The 20,931-nt window shown below is 47.3% G+C and overlaps 1 protein-coding gene and 1 long non-coding RNA gene across 6 annotated transcripts in view; one reads left to right on the forward strand and one right to left on the reverse strand.

Moving 5' to 3' along the window:
* The window catches only part of LOC119168738 (Kv channel-interacting protein 4), an 850,622-nt gene that overhangs the window by 78,800 nt on the left and 750,891 nt on the right, over positions 1-20,931 (reverse strand). For all 5 annotated transcript variants that reach the window (XM_075865793.1, XM_075865791.1, XM_075865792.1 and 2 more), the window contains one exon: positions 5,568-5,780. In XM_075865793.1, coding sequence (XP_075721908.1) covers positions 5,568-5,780 — 213 coding nt within the window. The remainder of the gene's footprint in view (positions 1-5,567; positions 5,781-20,931) is intronic.
* LOC142765189 (uncharacterized) lies at positions 16,969-20,253 on the forward strand. The gene is made up of 2 exons (XR_012884090.1): positions 16,969-17,305; positions 18,287-20,253. It is a non-coding gene; the product is annotated as an uncharacterized LOC142765189 (long non-coding RNA).

Genomic DNA, 20,931 nt, shown 5'->3' on the forward strand with positions numbered 1-20,931 from the left:
CCATCGTGCGCCAGGAGCTTGAAAACATCGGAGTGCATTCCGTTTGCCATGTGACCGCCCCCAGAGCCAGCGAACGCCCTTTCGCGATGCCCTCCTCCGACCAACGGTTTTCTCCACGTACTCGAAACCCGACTGAGTGGCGAACTGCAGATGACCGCCCTATATGTTTCAACTGCCACCGCGTTGGACATACTGCTCGTTACTGCCACAACAAATGGTCCTCGGCACCTCGTGCAACGACCAATATGACCCGTTTCCGCGGTACCGCCCGCATATTTTCACTTGCCGAAGAGTCCCATGCCGTTGACAATTCTCGGAACACTTGGCACAGCCACTCGCATTCACCACGTGGGCACGAGCCTCGTTCGCCGCAAATACGTCGCCCATCATCCCGATCGCCGCAGCCACAACGCTTTTCGTAACCCGTGGCTTCCGGCCGCATCATCTCGGAAAACTGTGAAATGCAGCCCCGGAGGTGGTGCTGCATTGACGACTTCCGCAGCAAATCCTCTATCCGTTCCTACCAGACGAAGTGTAATAGACGTGAAAGTAGATGGAGTGCCTGTACAAGCACTTGTAGACACCGGCGCTAGTATTTCAGTCATGAGTTCAAGCCTACGCAAACGTGTAAATAAAGCTTTGACACCAGCGGCTGCACAAATGCTCCGTGTGGCCGATGGCGGCACGCCGATGGTTCTTGGTCTGTGCACTGCCCGCTTAAGTATAAAGGACCACACTGCTTCTGTCATTTTAGCCGTGATTGACCCGTGCCCTTATGACGTTATCCTAGGCCTAGACTTCATCTCGAATCAACGTGCCCTTATTGATTGTGCTACCGGCGTCCTTCAGCTAGAACTGCCTCAGATAGTCGCTGAACACCACACTGCCCCGCCACGCCTGTGCACTCTTCGGGATGTGGTGCGACTGTCACCTCAAGTAGCCACCTACGTCATCTCGACAACACAGTCACAGGTTCCCGATGATCAATATTTTATCCTTCCTCTCGCAGATGCCCTCTTGGAGCGCTACATTGCCTTTCCCCATACGCTTGTGACTGTTACTAACAACTGTACCTCGCTCCCACTTCTCAATTTCAGCTTTTGCGCTCAAGTGCTTCCTTGTGGCATGTTCTTGGCCAGCCTATCCCCTGCTGCCGAATTCGAAATAGCGGCTCACACCAGCGATATTGATTTACTTCAGTCTCCTGTAGCTAACAGCATCAGTTCTGTGCTGAGTCGTTTCTCGAAGATGATTGCACCCGACCTCAATCCTGCGCAAGCTAACGACATCCATCACCTTCTCGCGTCGTATACCGACATTTTTTATTTTGACGACAGACCTCCAGGACGAAAATCCACCGTTAGGCACCGTATAAACACTGGTGACGCCAGTCCCATTCGCTGACCCCCCTATCACGTTTCCCACACCGAGAGCAGAGTTGTCCAAGCGGAAGTTGACAAAATGCTCAACAAGGGTCTCATAAAACCATCAAGTAGTCCTTGGGCTTCCCCTGTCGTCCTTGTGAAGAAAAAGGAGTGTACCTCGCGCTTCTGCGTTGACTATCGCCACGTTAACAAGATCACGCGAAAAGACGTATACCCGCTACCACGCATCGATGACGCGTTGGACTGCCTGCACGGCGCTACGTTCTTCTCGTCTATTGATCTTCGGTCCGGCTACCGGCAGATTTCCGTCGATGAGATGGACTGTGAGAAGACGGCTTTCATTACACCGGATGGTTTATACCAGTTTAAGGTGATGCCTTTTGGACTATGTAACGCCACTGCCACATTCGAACGAATGATAGACTCTGTCTTGCGTGGTTATAAGTGGTCTACTTGTCTTTGTTACTTGGACGATGTGATAGTCTTTTCATCTACTTTCGATAGCCACCTGACCCATCTCGCTGCAATTCTCGCAGTATTCAGAACAACTGTACTACAACTAAATTCCAAGCAATGTCAACTTGGCCGCTGTCAGATTATCATCCTGGGCCGTTTTGTAAACGCCGATGGCGTCCAACCAGATCCTGAAAAGATCCGCGCCGTCCATAGCTTTACGGTGCCCTGTTCTACATCTGACGTCCGGAGCTTCATCGGTTTATGTTCCTACTTTCGTCGTTATGTGAAAAACTTCGCCGACGTTGCCAAGACACTCACAGATTTGCTGAAGAAGGATACCACATTCTCATGGGGCCCTGAGCAGGCTCAAGCGTTCACCGCTCTTATCGGCTGCTCAACTACGCCCCTCATACTTGCTCACTTTAATCCTTCTGCTGCCACAAAAGTTCGCACCGACGCCAGCGGCCATGGTATTGGCGCAGTTCTCGCTCAGCAGCACCATGGCAGACAGTGCGTGATAGCCTGCTTGCTTTCTCTCCCTGAGAGGAATTATTCCATCGCCGAGAGAGAGTGTTTAGCTTTAGTTTGGGCCGTCGCCAAGTTCTGGCCATATTTTTATGGCAGCATGTTCACCGCCATTACGGACCACCACGCCCTCTGCTGGCTGACTTCTCTGAAGGACCCGACTGGATGTCTGGGTCGCTGGGCTTTCAGGCTTCAGGAATTTTGTTTAGCGTCAGCTACAAGTCTGGCCGTTTGCACAAGGACGCAGACTGTCTTTCTCGTCATACGGTGGACCTTCCTGATTCCGTTGCGACTGACCCGGAGACCAGTGTGATGGCGTTTACTGATATTAGCGATATGCGCATTGAACAACCACGGGATGAGTCAGTGCGCACAATCATCGACGCCATCCAGTCTGACAGCCGTGACGCCGAATCCTGTATGTTCGTGCTGAATGACGGTATCCTCTACCGCCGCAACGTCAGCACTGAAGGCTCTGAGTTTTCTGCTTGTCATTCCCCGTTATCTACGGCCTGCCATACTTGAACAAATTCATAACGCACAAGCAGCAGGACACCTTGGTGTTTCCCGCACATACGACCCCGTGCGACGTTGGTTCTTCTGGTCAGGACTGTACCGCACCGTGCGTCGATATATCGCCACTTGCGACCTCTGCCAGCGCCGGAAAAGATTTTCTTTGCTGTCAGCTGGACAGCCTCACCCAATTGAAGTCCCCCCTGAACCATTTCATCGCATAGGACTCGACCTTCTGGGCCTTTTTCCGACGACGACACTGGAAAATAAATGTATCGCCGTCGTCACAGATTATGCGACTCACTACGCGATAACAAAGGCCACGCCAACCAGTTCCGCCATTGACATCGCAGATTTTCTTCTTCATGACGTCATCTTACACCACAGTGCGCCCGACAGCTGCTTACAGACCCCGGCCGTCCTTTCCTGTCTGAAGTTGTCGACGACCTTTTTCGATCGTGTGCCAAAACGCATAAGCTATCTACCGCCTACCACCCACAAACTAATGGCCTAACTGAACGTCTCAACCCCACGCTCACAGAGATGCTTTCGATGTACGTCTCCGAAGATCATCGTGACTGGGACGCCACGTTGGCCTATGTGACTTTCGCATATAATTCATCTCGACATGACACCAGGGGATTCTCACCTTTTTATCTTTTGCTTGGTCGCGACCCCATATTGCCATTTGAAACCACCTTACCTCTCAAGCCATCTGATTGCGACTACGCTCGCGAAGCCATTGATTGGGCTCACATGGCTCGTCAAGTTGCCCAGTCTCGTCTCACCAGGTCACAGGATATGCGAAAAGCCCGCTACGACTACCGGCATCGTAATATAATGTTTGCCCCAGGTGACCGCGTGCTCCTCTGGTCACCTTGTCACCGTAAAGGTCTCTCCGAAAAACTTTTGTCTCGATACGCAGGACCCTAATTAGTCTTACGTCAAGTTAGTGACGTCAACTACGAGATAGCACTATTGCACTCCAATACGTCACCAAGTTCGTCACGTGTTGACATTGTTCATGTTTCGCGCATGAAACCCTACTTCTGTAGCACTTCTTCAGACTCGCACCGAGTCGGTGCTCTCAACGCCAGGGGGTTCTGTTACGAAGTAAAGAAAGATGAAGGACATAATCAGCTGACAGGCACGCGAGTGTGTCAATCAGCCATTGTGATTCTCGCCTGAGGTTGTTCCTCTGTAATTGCGTTTATACAGAAGTCACTGACCCCGTAACAATATGATATTGATAAAATATAAGAAACTAATAGGGCTATTTTGCTGCCCACTTTCAAATGCCTTCGCTGCCCTACATGGCATAAGTGGTGCGGCACTACGATGATTTTTTTTATCTGGCCCTGAACTTTGTCCAATTGGCACCAAGCGCCAAAGTGCATATCCAGAAAACACTGATCTGGAAGATGCCACATTGTTATGAAAGAGCTGTATAGGAAAAAACAGCCATGATAGCTAAGTTGTACAGCGCTAAACCCTGTTACAAAGTGGAGGACATGTTGAAAGAGAGGTGGCAGCGAGTTTTCAGCATGACACAGAAGCACGGTTTCAAAGGGAATTTAGTTGGGCGCTGTTTTGTAAGACTAGATGCGTCACCTGCAGGCCGTGAAACACGCGAACAGATCAGTCACGGTTGCGCAATAGGTTACCTGGGTTATCCTGACTTCTTTTTGAATGGACAGATCTTCAATGCTTAAGCAGGATCCCAGTCAGTGGCAGCACAATATTAGAGTTGCTATTAATAAACCTCAAGTGACTTAGCACACTTTTTACACACGATAAGTTGAAAAAGACCGAATAAAGTGCCATTATTGTATAGTGAGACAGTTAAGGCGGAAACTTGTTAGCTCGTGTAGGGCATAACAGGTTTCATTTCTGGCAAATCAAGACAAAGAGGAGGAAAACGAGAAACACGAGATTATGGTAGACTTCGCCTAAACTTCAATACATAGAACATTTTACTATATACAGACACTATTTTGTGATCACATGTACCACGAGGGTACCGTTGAACTCGTAAAATGATTGCAAAGCCTGTGGTATTGGTTTTTATTCACTTAACTAAGCTCGTGGTTCGTGAGCGCCAGCAAAGAAGCGCTTTTACGCACGCGGTCACCAATGTTTTCAAGATTCTTATGGCTGCAAAAACTTTGGTCAAAGATTTAAAGAAAAGCTTTAGGTTTGTGTGATTATTCGAATCTTCCCAGTTTCAAGAAGAACCACATTGTAGCCAAAAAGAACTTTGTTACTTTGTTTGCTCTTCGCAATAAAAATATAAAAAGAAGGTGTGTGGTTAAGGGATTTTCTCACTGAAAAAGGCACATGGCAAAGAATTCACTCAATGTTTCTTCGGGGGCAGCTGTCTGTACGATCTATATTTCAATGTACATGCATGCGCGCATCACAAGCGTGTTCTATGCACTACATAACTTGACTTGGATAACGTCATTTGGCTCAAAGACAAACAGAGTGCTTTGCTGGCTACATCGCGTTGATTCAATTCTTGCAGGGCCTGGGATATGTCGTTTTTTTCTATCTCAGTACATCTAACGCAAAATTATTCATGCGTCTGACAGTAGCTTCTATACTTCAGTCTTCGTAGGAATGCCAGCACCACCAAATGAAGTCGAAGAAACTAAAACAAGAAAAAAGAGACAGGGACAGGTAGCTTACCTGAAAGACTCTTGCGGCGTGCTCCCTTGCAGACTGGTCCTCAGGATGTGGTGCCGCGCAATGCCCTAACAGACTGTAAACAGCCGATACTATCTCAAATATTTCGTCGCGAGTCACCGCACCATCCTTGTTGATGTCATAAAGATTGAATGCCCACTGGAGCTTCTCTTGCGGCGAACCACGCGACAGCACCGACAAGCCCATGACGAATTCCTGCACATAATAAATCACAACACTGTGATTATTTTGGAAAGAACTGAGTCGCGTGACATCGGTTGACGCGCTGACTGATATTCTAAAGCGTATTCCGACGAAGATAAAAAAGGGCAAAGTAGTGTAAAGCTTGTACCTCAATAACGAACGTTTAATATAACCGCCCGTGCTTCGAACCATTTACTTATTACAATGTAGCCCCTGTGGCAAGTAATCAAACTCGCAGATTCATGCTTTTTTGCAGACGGCCATTGTCGGTAGAGCGTCATGGTTTCCCTTGAAGACTGCTTTTGGTATAAAGCACGCGCCTTTTTGTTCGAAATCAGCTTTTATGGCTTCCCCTAAAACAACAGTGAAAATAAACACTTGTAAAATTTCACTGTTCTAACAGGCAAATAATCTAGAAATAACTGCGCTGTTTTACTTTGGTTGTAGACAAAAACAATCGCACGATGGCGCGACTGAAAACATCAGCTACTTGAGCCATAAAGTGCCGCATGGGATGGAAAACATTCGTCGTAAATCAGGGATTCATATTGAGCATGCATTCAGCCTATCAGAACTTCACAACGTCTATTGAAAGGACGTCATTGGTTAAAATACCTAATTGCAAAAGACATTAGCATTAAGATCTGGAGTTTTACGTTGTCAAACCTGGATTATATTATTAGGTGCCGTAGTGAAGAGCAACAAAATTTCTAATCATACGTCAAAATTTTCGACATCGCACAACGCATGGGCTTCTACCGTTTCGCCTCCTTTTTAATGCGACCGCCAAGGCTACGATCGACCCCGTGACCATCGGTCAGAAGCCGAGAATCATACAAATTGCTCCACTGCGATCGACTTCACAAGACATTGCTTTATAAGTATTTGCACAGAACCACTGATATGTTGTGGTTTTTTATTTATGCGTGCGTTTTCTAGAATAAATCTTAGTTGCAATTAAGCATCTTTCTGTGTCCCGTCACTTCTTCGCTCGTTAACAGTATTTCACGCCATTGTAGTAGAACATGGGCCTCAAATCTATTCTAATTCCATTCCGGGGAATCAGGACTAGCCACAATTCTATTACTTTTCATTACTCAGAATGAAAAAAAATTAGCGCATTCGCAGTCCAGTAATGGCCAAGCAGTTCAATTCAATCCTGTGATTTCTAAACGTAGGAAATGCGTCTTCAAAGTTTTATTGAGCTATGAATGAACATAATCAGAAAGCTGGTGTCACGAGATAATTAAGAAGTGCAAAAGTACGCAAAGCATGTTGGCGAGGTCGAGGGATTGCTTTGTTGGATATCTCGGGCTTAAAACCACCCTACTAATTCATGCGTATAAGAGCAGTTTTGCCACTACATATGTTTGCATGGTGAGCATGTTTGAACGAATGTGATGTCCTCATATTTTCGAAACTTAAATGAGTGTGTGCTTATGTGATGATATCGCGTATCATCATGCTGGCAAAAGTAACGTTCAAGAAAAGTAATTTGTTTGGTCACACGTCTGCAATGATACTGATTATAGAGAAAAATAAGATTTATTAAAATTTTATCAATGGGGTAGGAAGGGCTATAGATCTCCTGGTATCACTTGAAAGAGTTCACGACCACCTGAGTACCTGGTGGCTTCGTATCGAATACGGAACACTTCCGCACTGCTCGTCAGCACTTACGCTACTAAAGCACACCTCGCGAGCATTGGTGAGCTGACGAAAGCTTTCTGTGTTCTCTAATCATCAGCTGTGCAAGGTTTTTCTTGCCACAATGGTTATTTACATGTGTCAAGTACTAAACTGCTCGTGAGTTCAAGAACAGGCTGTGCATACAGTATTCGCAACTTTCGTGTGGTGGTACTGTTGTACAGAGGTAGTTTGTTTCTTCTTTGAGTATCTGTTTAGGTAATGCATTTTTGTGCAAGTACTTATGCCTCTGTTTCTCTTTTACAAATTGGCTGATTGTTCCCACTTTTACACCACGCTAACCCTTGGATTTTTCTAATTAAATGTGGAGCTATTGGTTGTGACCTTTGACTTCGATAGATTATTTACTCAGGCCTACAAGACCAGTTTGAGCATGATATTCCGGTAGGGAAGTTGACGGTAAAGCAAAATACGTTTCTAACCAATATCCTCTTTGTTTTGCGATGCGAACATGGCGATCTGGCTATCTTACGGTTGGCTCCGGGGTTTCTCAACGAAGTGTATAAGGACCATGCTGAGTCGTAGAAATCAAGCGAAGTTACAAAAGGAAAAATAGTAGGATAACAATAATATTGTGAGGAACCGGTTTATTCGGCCAGGCTCGAGCTCAATCACGCCGGTGATGATATTCCTAAATGAAGAAGATGTACAGGTGATGATGATTACAAAGAGAATAAAGAGTCATTCGCTTGTCGCGCTCACACTAATTCCCCCGCGCGGTGAAAGCGGCCGCCTGGTCGCTTGACAGTATTATGAAATGCGTCGCGCATAAGGCTTTAAACGAGATACGTGCACTATCTCTGTTCCACGGCAACGATGATCAGGACTAGCGCTAAGAGGAGAAACGCGGTAATTGACAGGAGATGTCTGTTCGACCACCGTGTATGGCCCAATGAAGCGACTGATGAATTTGTCGCATAGGCCGGGGACGCGTAGTGGAGTCCATAGAAGAACTTCGTCACCAGGGGAAAAACTCACAACACGGCGAGACGAGTCGTAGCGAGATTTTCGAGTGTCTTGAGAGAGGCCGGTGTTAACACGGACCTGGTGACGGCAGTGTGTGAGACGAGATAGGAATTCTTCAGAGAAAGGAGCCGTCGAGGGTGCAGGGGCCGAAAGGAAAGAGACATCCAGAGCGAAACTCGGCGAGCGACCATGGACGAGAAAAAATGGAGAAAAGCCGGTAGTGCGTTGAGCAGCCATATTATAGGCGAATGTCACGAAGGGTAGAATTGCATCCCAGTTCGTGTGGTTGGGGTGAATGTACATGGCGATCATGTCCGATAGGGTCCGATGAAATCGTTCAGTCAATCCGTTGGTCTGCGGGTGGTAGCTAGAAGTGGTCTTGTGAACAGTGTTCGAGGCACGCAAAACTTGCTCGACAATGGAAGATAGGAAGACTTTGCCACGAAAACTGAGGAGAATGCATGGAGCTCCATGACGCAAAAAGATATGGCGAAGAAAGAAATCGACGATCTCAGTGGCAGTCCCAGATGGTATAGAAGCTGTTTCTGCGTAGCGGGTAAGGTGGTCGACTGCCGTGACAATCCAGCGATTCCCACTGGACGATATAGGAAGAGGGCCATACAAGTCGATTCCAACGACTTCAAAAGGTGAGGCGGGACAAGGAAGAGGTTGCATCAAGCCCGCCGGAGCCCGCCGGAGCAGTTGTCGGTCGTTTTTGCCGTTGGCAATGGACACAGGAGGCGACGTACTTAGCGACGGCTGAAGAGAGGCCAGGCCAAAAACAACGACTTCGTATTTTGTCGTAAGTCTTGTGGCAGCCTAGATGAGCAGCGGTTGGATCATCATGAAATGCTTCCAGAACTTCACGTTGCAGAGAACGTGGGATGACGGGTACCCACTTGTTGCCATCGATGTGGCAAATGTGGCGACATAAAGCATCACCGACAAGCTTAAATTGTTTAAGTTGTCGACGGAGTCTGGCGTTTGGAGGAGTAGTAGAGCCGGTCAAGCGGTCAACAATGGTGCGGCAGTATGGATCGACACGTTGTTGTGAAACAAGGACGGATAGGGTGGCAGGTGATGAACTTAGCACTGCGATTGGAGAGGTGCTGTTGTTTTGGAGTATCGATGGTGAATTCCTTCCGCTGGGCAAAGGACAGCGCGATAGAGCATCAGCATCTTGATGCTTCTTCCCAGATCTGTAGGCGACATCGAAATCATACTCCTGTAAGCGAAGCGCCCAGCGACCAAGGCGACCCGATAAGTTTTTCAGCGATGAAAGCCAGCATAGGGCGTTATGGTCGGTCACGACGGTAAAATGACGGCCGTGAAGATATGGTCGGAATCTTTGCACTGCCCAAACAACAGCAAGGCACTCCTGCTCGGTGATAGTGTAGTTCTTTTCTGGAGCGGTAAGAGCACGACTTGCGTAAGCAACGACGCGTTCGCGTGAGGTTTTGTCACGCTGCAAGAGTACCGCACCAAGACCATGACTACTTGCTTCGGTGTGAAGGATGGTGGGTGCGGTGGAATCGAAGTGGCACAGTATCGGATCCGACGTGAGGGCTTGCTTCAATGCCGTGAAAGCGCTTTTGCAGTCTTTGGACCAAATGAAGGGGACGTTCTTTGCGAGGAGTTGATGGAGCGGAGACGCAAGTTCCGCGAAACTACGTATGAAGCGCCGGAAGTAAGAAGATAACCCAAGAAAGCTGCGCAGGTCCTTCTGACGTAGTGGACGAGGAAAATCGAGGACAGCAGCAAGCTTCTCGGGGTCGGGCCGAATTCCTTCTTTGCTGACAAGGTGGCCGAGAACCTTGATTGTCTTGCTAGCAAAGGTACATTTCTTGGTGTTAAGCTGTAGACCGGCTTTTGCAAGGCATGTGAGGACTTCGTCAAGACGTTGTAGATGCTGCGAGAACATGGATGAAAACACTACTATGTCATCGAGATAACACAGACATGTTTTCTATTTCAAACCACGCAATACGCCGTCTATCATGCGTTCGAAGGTGGCGGGCGCATTACAGAGTCCAAAAGGCATCACATTGAACTCGTACAACCCATCTGGCGTTGAAAAGGCGGTCTTCTCTTTATCAGACTCCGACATTGGTATCTGCCAGTAGCCTGACCTAAGGTCGAAGCTGGAAAAATACTCTGCGCCCTGTAATGAATCCAGTGCATCGTCGATCCGAGGGAGGGCATAAACATCCTTGCGCGTTATTTTGTTTAGCGCACGGTAATCGACGCACAAACGCACTGTCCCATCTTTCTTTTGAACGAGAACAACTGGGGATGACCAGGGACTCGAGGAAGGACGTATGATGTTGCGTCGTAGCATGTCTGAGATGTTTTCCTCGATGATCTTGCGTTCTGCCTGAGACACGCGATATGGACGCCGATGTACAATACGAGAGCCGTCAGTCTGGATGCTGTGAGTAGCGGTGGTAGTCATGCTGAAGGCGGGCGAGTTCACGTCAAATAGAGAACGGTGTCTATTTAACAGGGCGAGCAAATCTTCAGTTTGACCAGGTGTTAAGTCATTGCTTATTGTCGGCGACACAGGTGTGGCAGAGGCATTGAATGGCAATGATTGCGACTTCGGAACATCGTTGTGGTTGTTGTTCGGAAGAGTAACAATCGCAACAGGCTCACTGTCGACCGCGCGAGATACTGTTGAGCCACAGGGGAGCACTACACACTCGGGCGTTCGATTTATGGCGGTTAGGTACGTACACCCATCGAAGAAGCGAATAAGCCCCGGTGTGATCACAATGCCCCTACGTAGGGTATGACCGTAAGGGAGACGTCACCATCCACAATGTCGGTGCAATTAACACTTATAATTTCTTCGATGTATGGCCGAAGTACATAATCTGACTTGGTGACAAGGCGGATGCGTTCATCTTGTTCAAGCGGAGAAGAGTCAGTGGCGTTTATATGCAGGAGGCGCTGATGACATGATATGAAAGCGGACGCAGAAGACAAGAAATCCCACCCAAGAATGAGAGCGTGGGTGCACTCACGAAATACCGCGAAAACAATGTGATGACGAATGCCTCCTATGCAGACACGAACGGTACACTGTGCAAGTGGACGAATGAGAGCGTTGGTCGCCGCACGTAGAGGTGGGCCGCCATAAGGTGTGGTGACTTTTCGAAGGCGGGAACAAAAATCAGCACGAATAATCGAAATGGCAGCGCCAGTGTCTACAAGAGCCTCAACACGTACACCTTCTACAAACACTACTATCAAATTCGATGGCCGCTCTGGAGGAATTGTTAGCTGTCCAAGGGATGCAGTTTCCCCTCCTAAAACTGCATTGGGGAGTTTTCCGCGTGGGTGTTCGTGGAATGGGAGGCGGGCCGGAGAGGCGACACTGAACGGCGACCTGGCGAAGGTGACCTGCGGCGAGACGTACGGGAATTCCCAGGCATGTCCGTGTTGTAAGTAGGTGACGGTGAACGGTAATAGAACGATCGGGAGGGTGGCCGTAAGTAGTTCATGGTCGGACGGAAGCTTCGATGTTCTTCGAGAGCGTAGCCGCGTTGCTCGTCTTGCTGGCGCCTTCGACAAAACCGAGCGATATGTCCTCGAAAGCCGCAGTAGTAACAGATTGGTCGAGGTGGGCGTTGAGGTGCGTAGTAAGGTGGTGCACGCACTGGCGGTGATAACGAAGCCACAGGCGTATGGTCTGCTGTTGTAGGCACAGAAACGGTGGGTGCGGCAGAGAGCGCGGCAACTTCGGCGTACGTGCACGTCTGGCGCACGCAGGGACTGTTGGAACACGTCGCACGCGATGCGGAGGCGATCTCTTGTTTAATCAGGTCTCGCAAGCTATCTTTTTCAGGAGGTAAAGTAACTTCAGCAGCACAGGAAGAGCAGCGCCCGTGCAGCTCTTCACGAACGATGTCGCGAATAAGCGCACGCAAGTCGAGGGGTGCAGGCAAACGAACGTCGGTGGCATCGTAGCAAAGGCGAAGAGACTGAAGCTCGTCAAGTCGCTGACAGATGGTTATCACGTCCTGGGTGGTGACAGGATTTTGCGTGGCGAGGGCGTTAAAGGCGACGGTGTTAATGCCTTTAATAATGTGGCGTATTTGGTCGTTTTGAGACATGTCAGTGTTAACGCGCTTGCACAGTGCAAGGACATCCTCTATACAAGAGGTGTAAGATTCACCCGGCAGCTGCGTGCGTTGAGCGAGTTTCTTCTTTGCTGCCTCAGTGCGAACTGCAGGGGCACCAAATACCTGACGAATTTGCTGCTCGAAAGTGTCCCAGTCGGGAAGATCCGGGTGGTGGTTCCAGAACCAAGTTTTCGCAACATCGGACTAGTAAAATGGGACGCTGCGCAACTTGTGTGGATTGTCCCACCTGTTCAAATCGCTGACGAGGTCGTAGTTCTTGATCCAGTCTTCGACATCATCGCCTCGGAGACCGGAAAACACAGGTGGATCACGCAGGCGAGTGTTGTTGGGCGGAGCGGGTGGCGGTGGCTGCAGTAAGACGGCGACGTTGGATGGGCCAGGGTTTTCTTGGGCCGCCATGGCAGGGGGTTGTATGCGACGACCCGAGCGGAGCTCCAGTGAGAGCGGGCGAGAGGACTTGAGGGAACGAAAAGCACAGTCCACCACTTGTGAGGAACCGGTTTATTCGGCCAGACTCGAGCTCAATCACGCCGGTGATGATATTCCTAGTTGAAAAAGATGTACAGGTGATGATGATTACAAAGAGAATAAAGAGTCATTCGCTTGTCGCGCTCACACTATTCAAATGATCCCACCGATACCATGGAAAGATAGATATGTGAGGCCTAACGTCCCAAGATCACCATATGATTATGATAGACACCAGAGGACTTCAGAAATTTCGACCACCTGGGGTTCTTTATCGTGCAGCCAAATTTAAGCACACGGGCCTTTCTGCATTTTCGCCTCGATCGAAATTATGGACGCCGCAGCCGGGATTCGATCTCGTGGCCTGCGGACAAGCAGCCGAGTAACTTAGCCACTCACGGCGAGGCAATGATCTCACGCGGGAGCAATGGGAATGCGGGATAACTAGCGCTCAGCTCCAGATTAAGAAGCATCTGTTCTCCTGGCTTGTTGTCCCTAACGGCTGGTGTTTCAAACACGTTCGATAATTGGTCACTAGTTTTTCGGTCACCAGGCTGAAGTCATGAAAACTGCTTGAGCATCCTCGTCATTTTCAAATGCTGCAATAAACGTCACAAGCAGTACGAGGTGCGAAAAATGGCTTTATTTCGGTTTTACTCATCAAAATCTCGCCACAAGACGTTACGAGCTAAATGGGTGCTTCGCCGTTTAGTATTTAAATCCCCAAGTCTGAATGACCATTTTTGTACCGGTTGGTTCAAAAAATATGAGACGAAAAATTATCATCTGCCTACCTATGTGTTGCGCTTCGATACATGAGCTGCTACAGCGTGAAGCACAGGACGCAAGAACCTTTGTGGTACTGCATATGGTAGTGCTTGTCTAGCCGGCTGCCAACAGGCGTGGTGGCAGTGGCGGGGCTACTCGTGTAGCGTTCCTCATTGTGCGCGGGACACAGCGGTGGAGGGGGCGCGCGCATCGAGAAACGTACACTGGGGCCTTCCTCCACTCTTGCACAGAGCGAACGCGGGTTTCTTTTGGCGCGAATAGTCGCATTGAGACACGCGGAGGCGCCGCCGTGGCCGTGTTTACGCGGTATTTGCAGCTTCGGGAGGTTTCCAGAAAAAACGCTGTCAGAAGTTTATTCTTTCTCTCTAGGTGTACGGACGGGGAGCACATAAGACGAGTTCATTATGCGCGATTGCGTGCTGCGCTGAGCTTCGGACTTTCACCGACCGAGCTTCGTGCAAAGGTGCCCATGCGTCTAGATCGAGGGGACAGAATCGCAAAAGAAAAAAAAATGTGGAGGGGGGGACGAACGAGATAAGATGGCGCAAGAAGCTTGTATACAATAGCATTCCTCGATGCGCGCGCCCCCTTGGAGAGTGGAATCGCTCTTTCAAGGGGTGAGTGTCGCCTTCCGATTGGCAGCCGCCGCTCGGCTCCCCCCGTCTCGTTGCGTTGGTTGAGTGAGACACGTGCGTGGAGTTTTCTATGGCAAAATGCCTAGATGTTGCGACAGTGTACACCCTATTCGCAAAATGGCTACAAGATGTTCAGCGGCGGTCTGGCTATCTTACGGCTGGCTCCGGGGTTCCTCAACGAAGTGTACTAGGAACATAGTTGTTTCTGATGTGCAAGAATGATATCGTTACTGTCATTGATCCTAGCATTTATTTAGATTCTTTGCACATGACTGCGTGTTGTATCACGAAATCACTTCACCTAACGATTAGCCCCATCCTAACTCTGCTCTTGCTCTTATTTCCGAATGGTTTGCTACATGGAATACGAAACTTAATATTGATAAGACAGTCTATCTTCGTTTCTCTCGCCAAAAGCTCCCTTTCGTTTGAATACAGGTGGGGCTCATTACCATTTCACAAGGAAATCGTATACAAGTACTTAGGTTTAACTCTTACGAATACCTTATCGTAGAATACACACATAAATAGTATTTGTATTTCTGCATACCGCAAATTATAACTTTAGGAGATAACCTCAGTCTCCTCCAGCTGTAAAATTACTTGCTTATAACGCACTTTTTGGCCGAAAATTGAATATGCATGTGTAGTGTGGTGACATTTACTAAAACCAACATTACCTACCTTGAGAATGTGCAAAAAAAAGCAGTCAAATTTATTTATTCCAAATTTGTTTCGTTTCACACACTTACTAAACAAGTGAAATCTAACAACATTCTATATCTTGCACTGAGATGGAAAGTTGCACGTTTAGAATTTATTTACCTCCTTTTGAATGGGAAACCAGCCACTAAACCCTCACCCAAGTTAGGGTGAGGGGTTAGTGCTTTCATCTTCTACAGCAAGACTTACTCGCCACCATCATCCTAATTCTTCGACACCTCACTTCACCAAAATAGATTTATTCAATTTTTTCCCACGCACCATGACAGACTGGAATGATTCATTGTAGTATTTACCCATATTAAAATTATTGCTAATTGTATTGACTCTGTCTGTGCTTCGTTTTGTTGTTGTTCTCTCTTTTCCCCCACCCTCCTTGGACCTATATAAGGTCTAAAGTATTGAATAAACAAGAAGAATATGATTCCCGAAATATCCGAAAAGGCGACACTTGCGGCTTGTGAAGATCAAGTGCGAGAAGTGGCAACTTACGGACCATTCGTGTTAGTGAACTGTAATTTATGCTATTTCAGCATTTAGAGAGTTAATTTAAGGGCTGCAATTGAAGGGCCATTGAATCACAATAAAGTTTGAGGTAATTGACTTTTTTACACCAGGTACACGACGGCACCAATCTCTGTTGAGAAATTTCATTCCGATCGGGCCTTACTGCCATCAGCAGTGCACCGGGTGCAATACACGTTCATTTGCATGCTGTGTACGTTCGTATTCAACCCGTTCATTTTGCATCGCACAAATTGCGTTGTTCTCAATCGCTTCTTGTACATAGGCGGCAATTGCGCGAAGATGTGCGCCTACGCCGGTGCCTTCAACAGTTTCTATTAGGGGCAAAGCCCTATACGCGGTGGATCGTATGTCGCGTGTCGTCGTAGTCGTCGTAGTCGTACACTCTAAGCCAAAAATGGCCAAAATGGGAGCAACGGCTGTTTTTACTCCTTCAGACCGACTGTTACTCTCCGAAAAGACCAAGCGGAACAAGATGGCCGACTTTTTCGAGAATGGGGGAGCAACTCTTTTCATCTTAAGTTTGTAAGGGAGCAACGGAAGGAGGAACCGCTGTAAATGCTCTCGTCACGCAACGGTTACTCCCCGGCAGAACACCGCACACAAATATGCATGCCGCCCACATTGATATTCATGGGCCAGATTATTGTTTGTTCTGTGTGCCAAACTTCACCAAACCAAAACAGTGATTTATTTTAGCATCCGTAGATAATAAGATAGCAGCGCTGGCTGAACACAGAAGGCCTGAGAATACAGTACGGCAAATACCTAACACACGCAGCAGCAGAATGGAGAGTTGGCACGTCAAAGCGGACCAAACGCCGAAACACGTGCAAAACAACAATAAAAAAAGCCTAGACACGCCGTTCGTCCGCGAAGTAAGGGCGTCAAAGTCGATCAAGCACCGAAACACGTGCATAAGGAGCCCCCCCCCCCCCCCCCCGCCTAAATATATCGGAGAAGAAAAAAAAAGCGGACCCAGACGCGCTTCTCATCAGCCATACACTTAGTAGCACGCTTCACCGTGTAGGTTGAGGGCAGAATGACAAATCTGCGCCATCTGCGCCCGCACAACAAGTGTGGCGCTAGTGTAGCAAACGATGTAAGTTACAAAGTAATTTTTACTCAGTGTTTATGTTGACTAGCACTAAATAAAAATTACACTCAACTTTTTATATTTATTTATGAGTTTTAGTGTACCTCAGTTTGTTTTTATAATTGTATTAGGAGAACACGCTGAAATTATTGCGCTGACGCCTGTGCTGCCACTGCTCGACGTTTTTTTTTTTTTCGGCGCAACTAGGTTCGCGTTCGCACTACTTACTCATTTTCATATGGTCTGTGGTTGGCGAGCACATGGACGTGCGAGCTGTGAGCTATGTTTTGATCGTGTGTGTGTGTCGCAGATTTGCGTTTCTACTTATTCGTGATGAAGGTTAGTGTATATTTATCTTTATGGAGCGCGAAGTAGTTGTGGATTTTGCTGCTGGGTGGAACAAACACATCGTAAACACGTCTTCAGCTATCTGCAAGCCTGTTCGCTCGTCGGACAAAGGACTGTGCATGCATCAGCGTGCAGGTGAGTGGCATTTCCAGCAACATTTAATGCTCTTACAATACATTGTTGAGTGGTCGCGCTATTGAAAGAGAAATTATTTGCTCTTATTCACCGTATCCATCGCTAGCCGTATCGGACTAAATTACCTCTATTACCGCCTGCATACCCTCTTGCTTCCCCTGTCACCACTGCAGTGCCAGTGTACTTTTGCAGTTAAAAGTTCATTTCCGCAACACTACCTCGCTTGAAAAAACATTGGGGCGGGGTTGTAGCTGCATTCATACTGGCACTTTTCTACCATTGGCTTTATGTAATGTTAACGGCTGAGTGTTGGGGCCTTGGGCCGCATTTTTTAGAGATGTAAAGTGTATGTAAATCAGTAAGTAAACAAATCATTGTCGCCTCACTTCACTGGCATAGCCAGGCGGTTGCGCACAGAATTTTTTTAGGCCGGGCGTAGGGAGCCCAAATTGACGACCATATTCGCTTGCCGGGCCTATTCAGATAAGTGGACCTCCCCCCCCCCCCCTCCCCGCACGCATAAAAAAAAATCTGCCCACATCACTGCGTCACTTGCTTCACCTCTGCGCTGAACGTACTATTTTATAAGCGCACCATCAAGCGAGCAGTTTACATGTTCTGTTTACATATTGACAGAACAATTGGAGGAGGAATGACCCAAATCTTTCAGATTTCTTCAGTGATGCAAAACCTTAGCAAAACTGAATAGTGTAAAAGACAATCATAAATGCTGTATGTTCTCGTTAGCGCTGTCATTATTCTGCATCATAAAATCTTTATGCGCTGTGAAAACTTGGCATGCCGTTGAAGTCACATATCGACGTTAATACCAATCGACGAAAATTTCGACAACCTCAATAACGCCGTTTGGGATTTGCCGCATGCACATAATTAGGCTGATTCCCACTTGGCTGTTCTTAACCTGACTTCACTGCTACCAAATGAAACAATATTTGATGCATGTCTTTTACTTTTTTTCAGGGATATGACACAAATTTGGTTATACTGCAGATAAAGATGCTCCCAACGAAGCTAAAGTACAGAAAGCAAGTGAATTTTGGTAAGTGCAGACTTTTTGTACTACGTATATGAAAGCATCGCTTTTTAGGGGCAAACTGTGCCTGTGTTGGCCAGAGAATAGTTCATTATGCCACATGGTTACACTGGCACTGACAATTCGACATGGCTCCGCTGGCCCGTGTGTGTGCTCACACTGTTACCGTTAAGATAAAATGTTTATGTTTTCATTGCAGGGATCGCTGTTTGTACTAAAAAGCCAACTGCCAAGATTTGTTTACGCTGGTACTCCTAAAAGTATGCTTTCCCTATTTACATGGATTTTGGCTTGCACAAAGCATAACACTTGGGCCTAGATTCACAAAGCTGTCCATGCGCAGGCCTTCATAACAGCGTTTCTTGACTTGCCTTTACCCTGTTTTCTGCAGATGTTTCGTGGGTTTAAAAGTGCCACAGCATGTTGACCTCCCACACTCTGAAATAGTCGCGTTCAAAGTTTCACAAGAGTGGGCTTAACTTTCTTGTGCACCTCTTTGCTAGTCCAAGATACTGAAGTGTTATGCTCTTACTAGAGGTGGCAGTGTTTCTAATGTTTGTATTTCCATCACATTGACCAAGTATGCGATCTTGGCTTGACTGGTAGCACATCCTCAACAAATGTCTTTGTGGCACATGTAGAAGGCAGTACAAAATAAATAGGCAGACATTCACACCGGGAGCTAACTTCTAATAATGCTTTTTTTTTGGAAACCATGGTGTGCTTATTCCAATTTGTCTAACAAGCAGTAACCTGTTTGGCTGTGAACCAACAAGACGTTGAGCTAATAAAAGCTTCACATCTTGTTGCTCTCAAATATATATGTATTGGCAAGCTATCTGTGACACTGTCAAACAAAGAATCAGAATATCTGTGCATGCCTTAAGATATATTGATATATTGCTTCGTTTACATATCTCGTGGCTGTGACTCGTCAACCGAGTGAACAAATGCACCCTAGTTTTCTAAATTTAAAGCATTTTTTGAAGGTAGCACGGTCTACATTTATTTGTCTATAGTTTTGTCCAGCCGTTTGCGTCAGGTACAAAGAAATATACTGAAGATTATCATGTAGCCTCTGCAAATGGTTGCTTTCAAGCAGGCTTTGCATGCTTGGCTTGTGCCTACAGGTATTGCACAATTCAAGACGCAGCAGTGTATGATAGAACAGTAGAATCGAGAGCAACTATGTGCACGAGCTAAATAAGTATTTTAACATGAGCGGACAGTACGTGTTATTTGCCACACACATGACCTCATTTAGAATGCCCATTGGTGAATTGGCTCATAGAAATGCCACTCAGCTGTGTATAGGAAACAAGTTAACTGAACCTAAGGGTATCTTTAACTGCTACAAATATGCCTTGTTGAGGTGCTGCACATTTTCTTCCAGATAATTGCTGTCTGAGACATCATGTGAAGAGCGTCTACCACATCAGCATTTATATGGCTTGCCAAGTAACGTTTGGCCAAACCTTCCTTTTTTTCACATTTCGTTTTGCAGTAGACATCCTAGAATGTAAGCGCTGCTGCAGTGACTCATTGTTATGAAGTGATTCTGGCATGTTTAACCTCACACTTCTATTTTTTTTCTTGCAGGAATGAGATGCTTCAAATATGCCTGCGGTGACGTTCTGCTGCGCTAGCGTGATGGAAACACCAGCTGCGAAACTTGAGTTCTTCAGAATTGGAGAAGTTGCCCTTCTCTCACCAATGATGACACAGACTGCCCTATGCTAGAAATTCAAGATTGTTTTTCCACGGATGACGCAGAAAACCTTTGATGTATTATGGTGTTTGTTTAGTGCTGGCTGTGGTGAGGCGAAGTCTACTTTTACGTGTGGTCACACGTCGCCTCATAAAAAGAACAATAAAGCATTTATTTTCCTTTCAATATTGTCCAATTTTTGTGTTAGAAGCACCCAAGCAGTGCTCTTCCAAGGAGCTCTCGCCATGTGTTAAGCGTGTGACAAGCATACTCGAGATAAATACTCATTTCCCCAAGGAGTAACTGGAAGCATGTGCAGTTGGTTTTCAGAGAGTAACTGCGAACACGTGGGAGGAACGGTAAAGAGTAACTGTTGCTCTTAGAAGAGCAACTGGTGGGAGTAACTGTTGGTCTGCAGGGAGGAACTGGAGGGAGTAACTGTTCATCCCCCGAAGGAGGAACCGAAAGGAGAGCAACGGTTCCTCCCTCTGCAGTTACTCCTTTTAGGAGAGTAATGGGAGTGGCAATGCAATTTCTCCCTGAAAGGAGCAACCCCTATACCCCTGTTGCTCCGTTTTGACTTAGAGTGTAGTAGCCTGTTGCGTTACATTGCATGTCAATCAAAACGGTGTCACAGCACATCCAGGAAGTGAATGTTGATGCGTGGGTGAAGCGTTCGTCATTCCGTCTGTGTGTGCTTACATGTGTCCGTACTTCTGTCCATCCGTGCGTCCATCCGCTCGTCCATCCCTGCATTATTTCAGGCATCCGTCCATCCGTCCATGCGTCCACCCATCCATGCGTCTGTCCGTTCATGCGTCCATCCGTGAGTGTGTGCGCCCATGCATTCATCCGTCCCTGCTC

The sequence above is a fragment of the Rhipicephalus microplus genome, chromosome 6, assembly GCF_043290135.1.
Source record: "Rhipicephalus microplus isolate Deutch F79 chromosome 6, USDA_Rmic, whole genome shotgun sequence".
In the NCBI taxonomy this organism is placed as follows: Eukaryota; Metazoa; Arthropoda; class Arachnida; order Ixodida; family Ixodidae; genus Rhipicephalus; species Rhipicephalus microplus.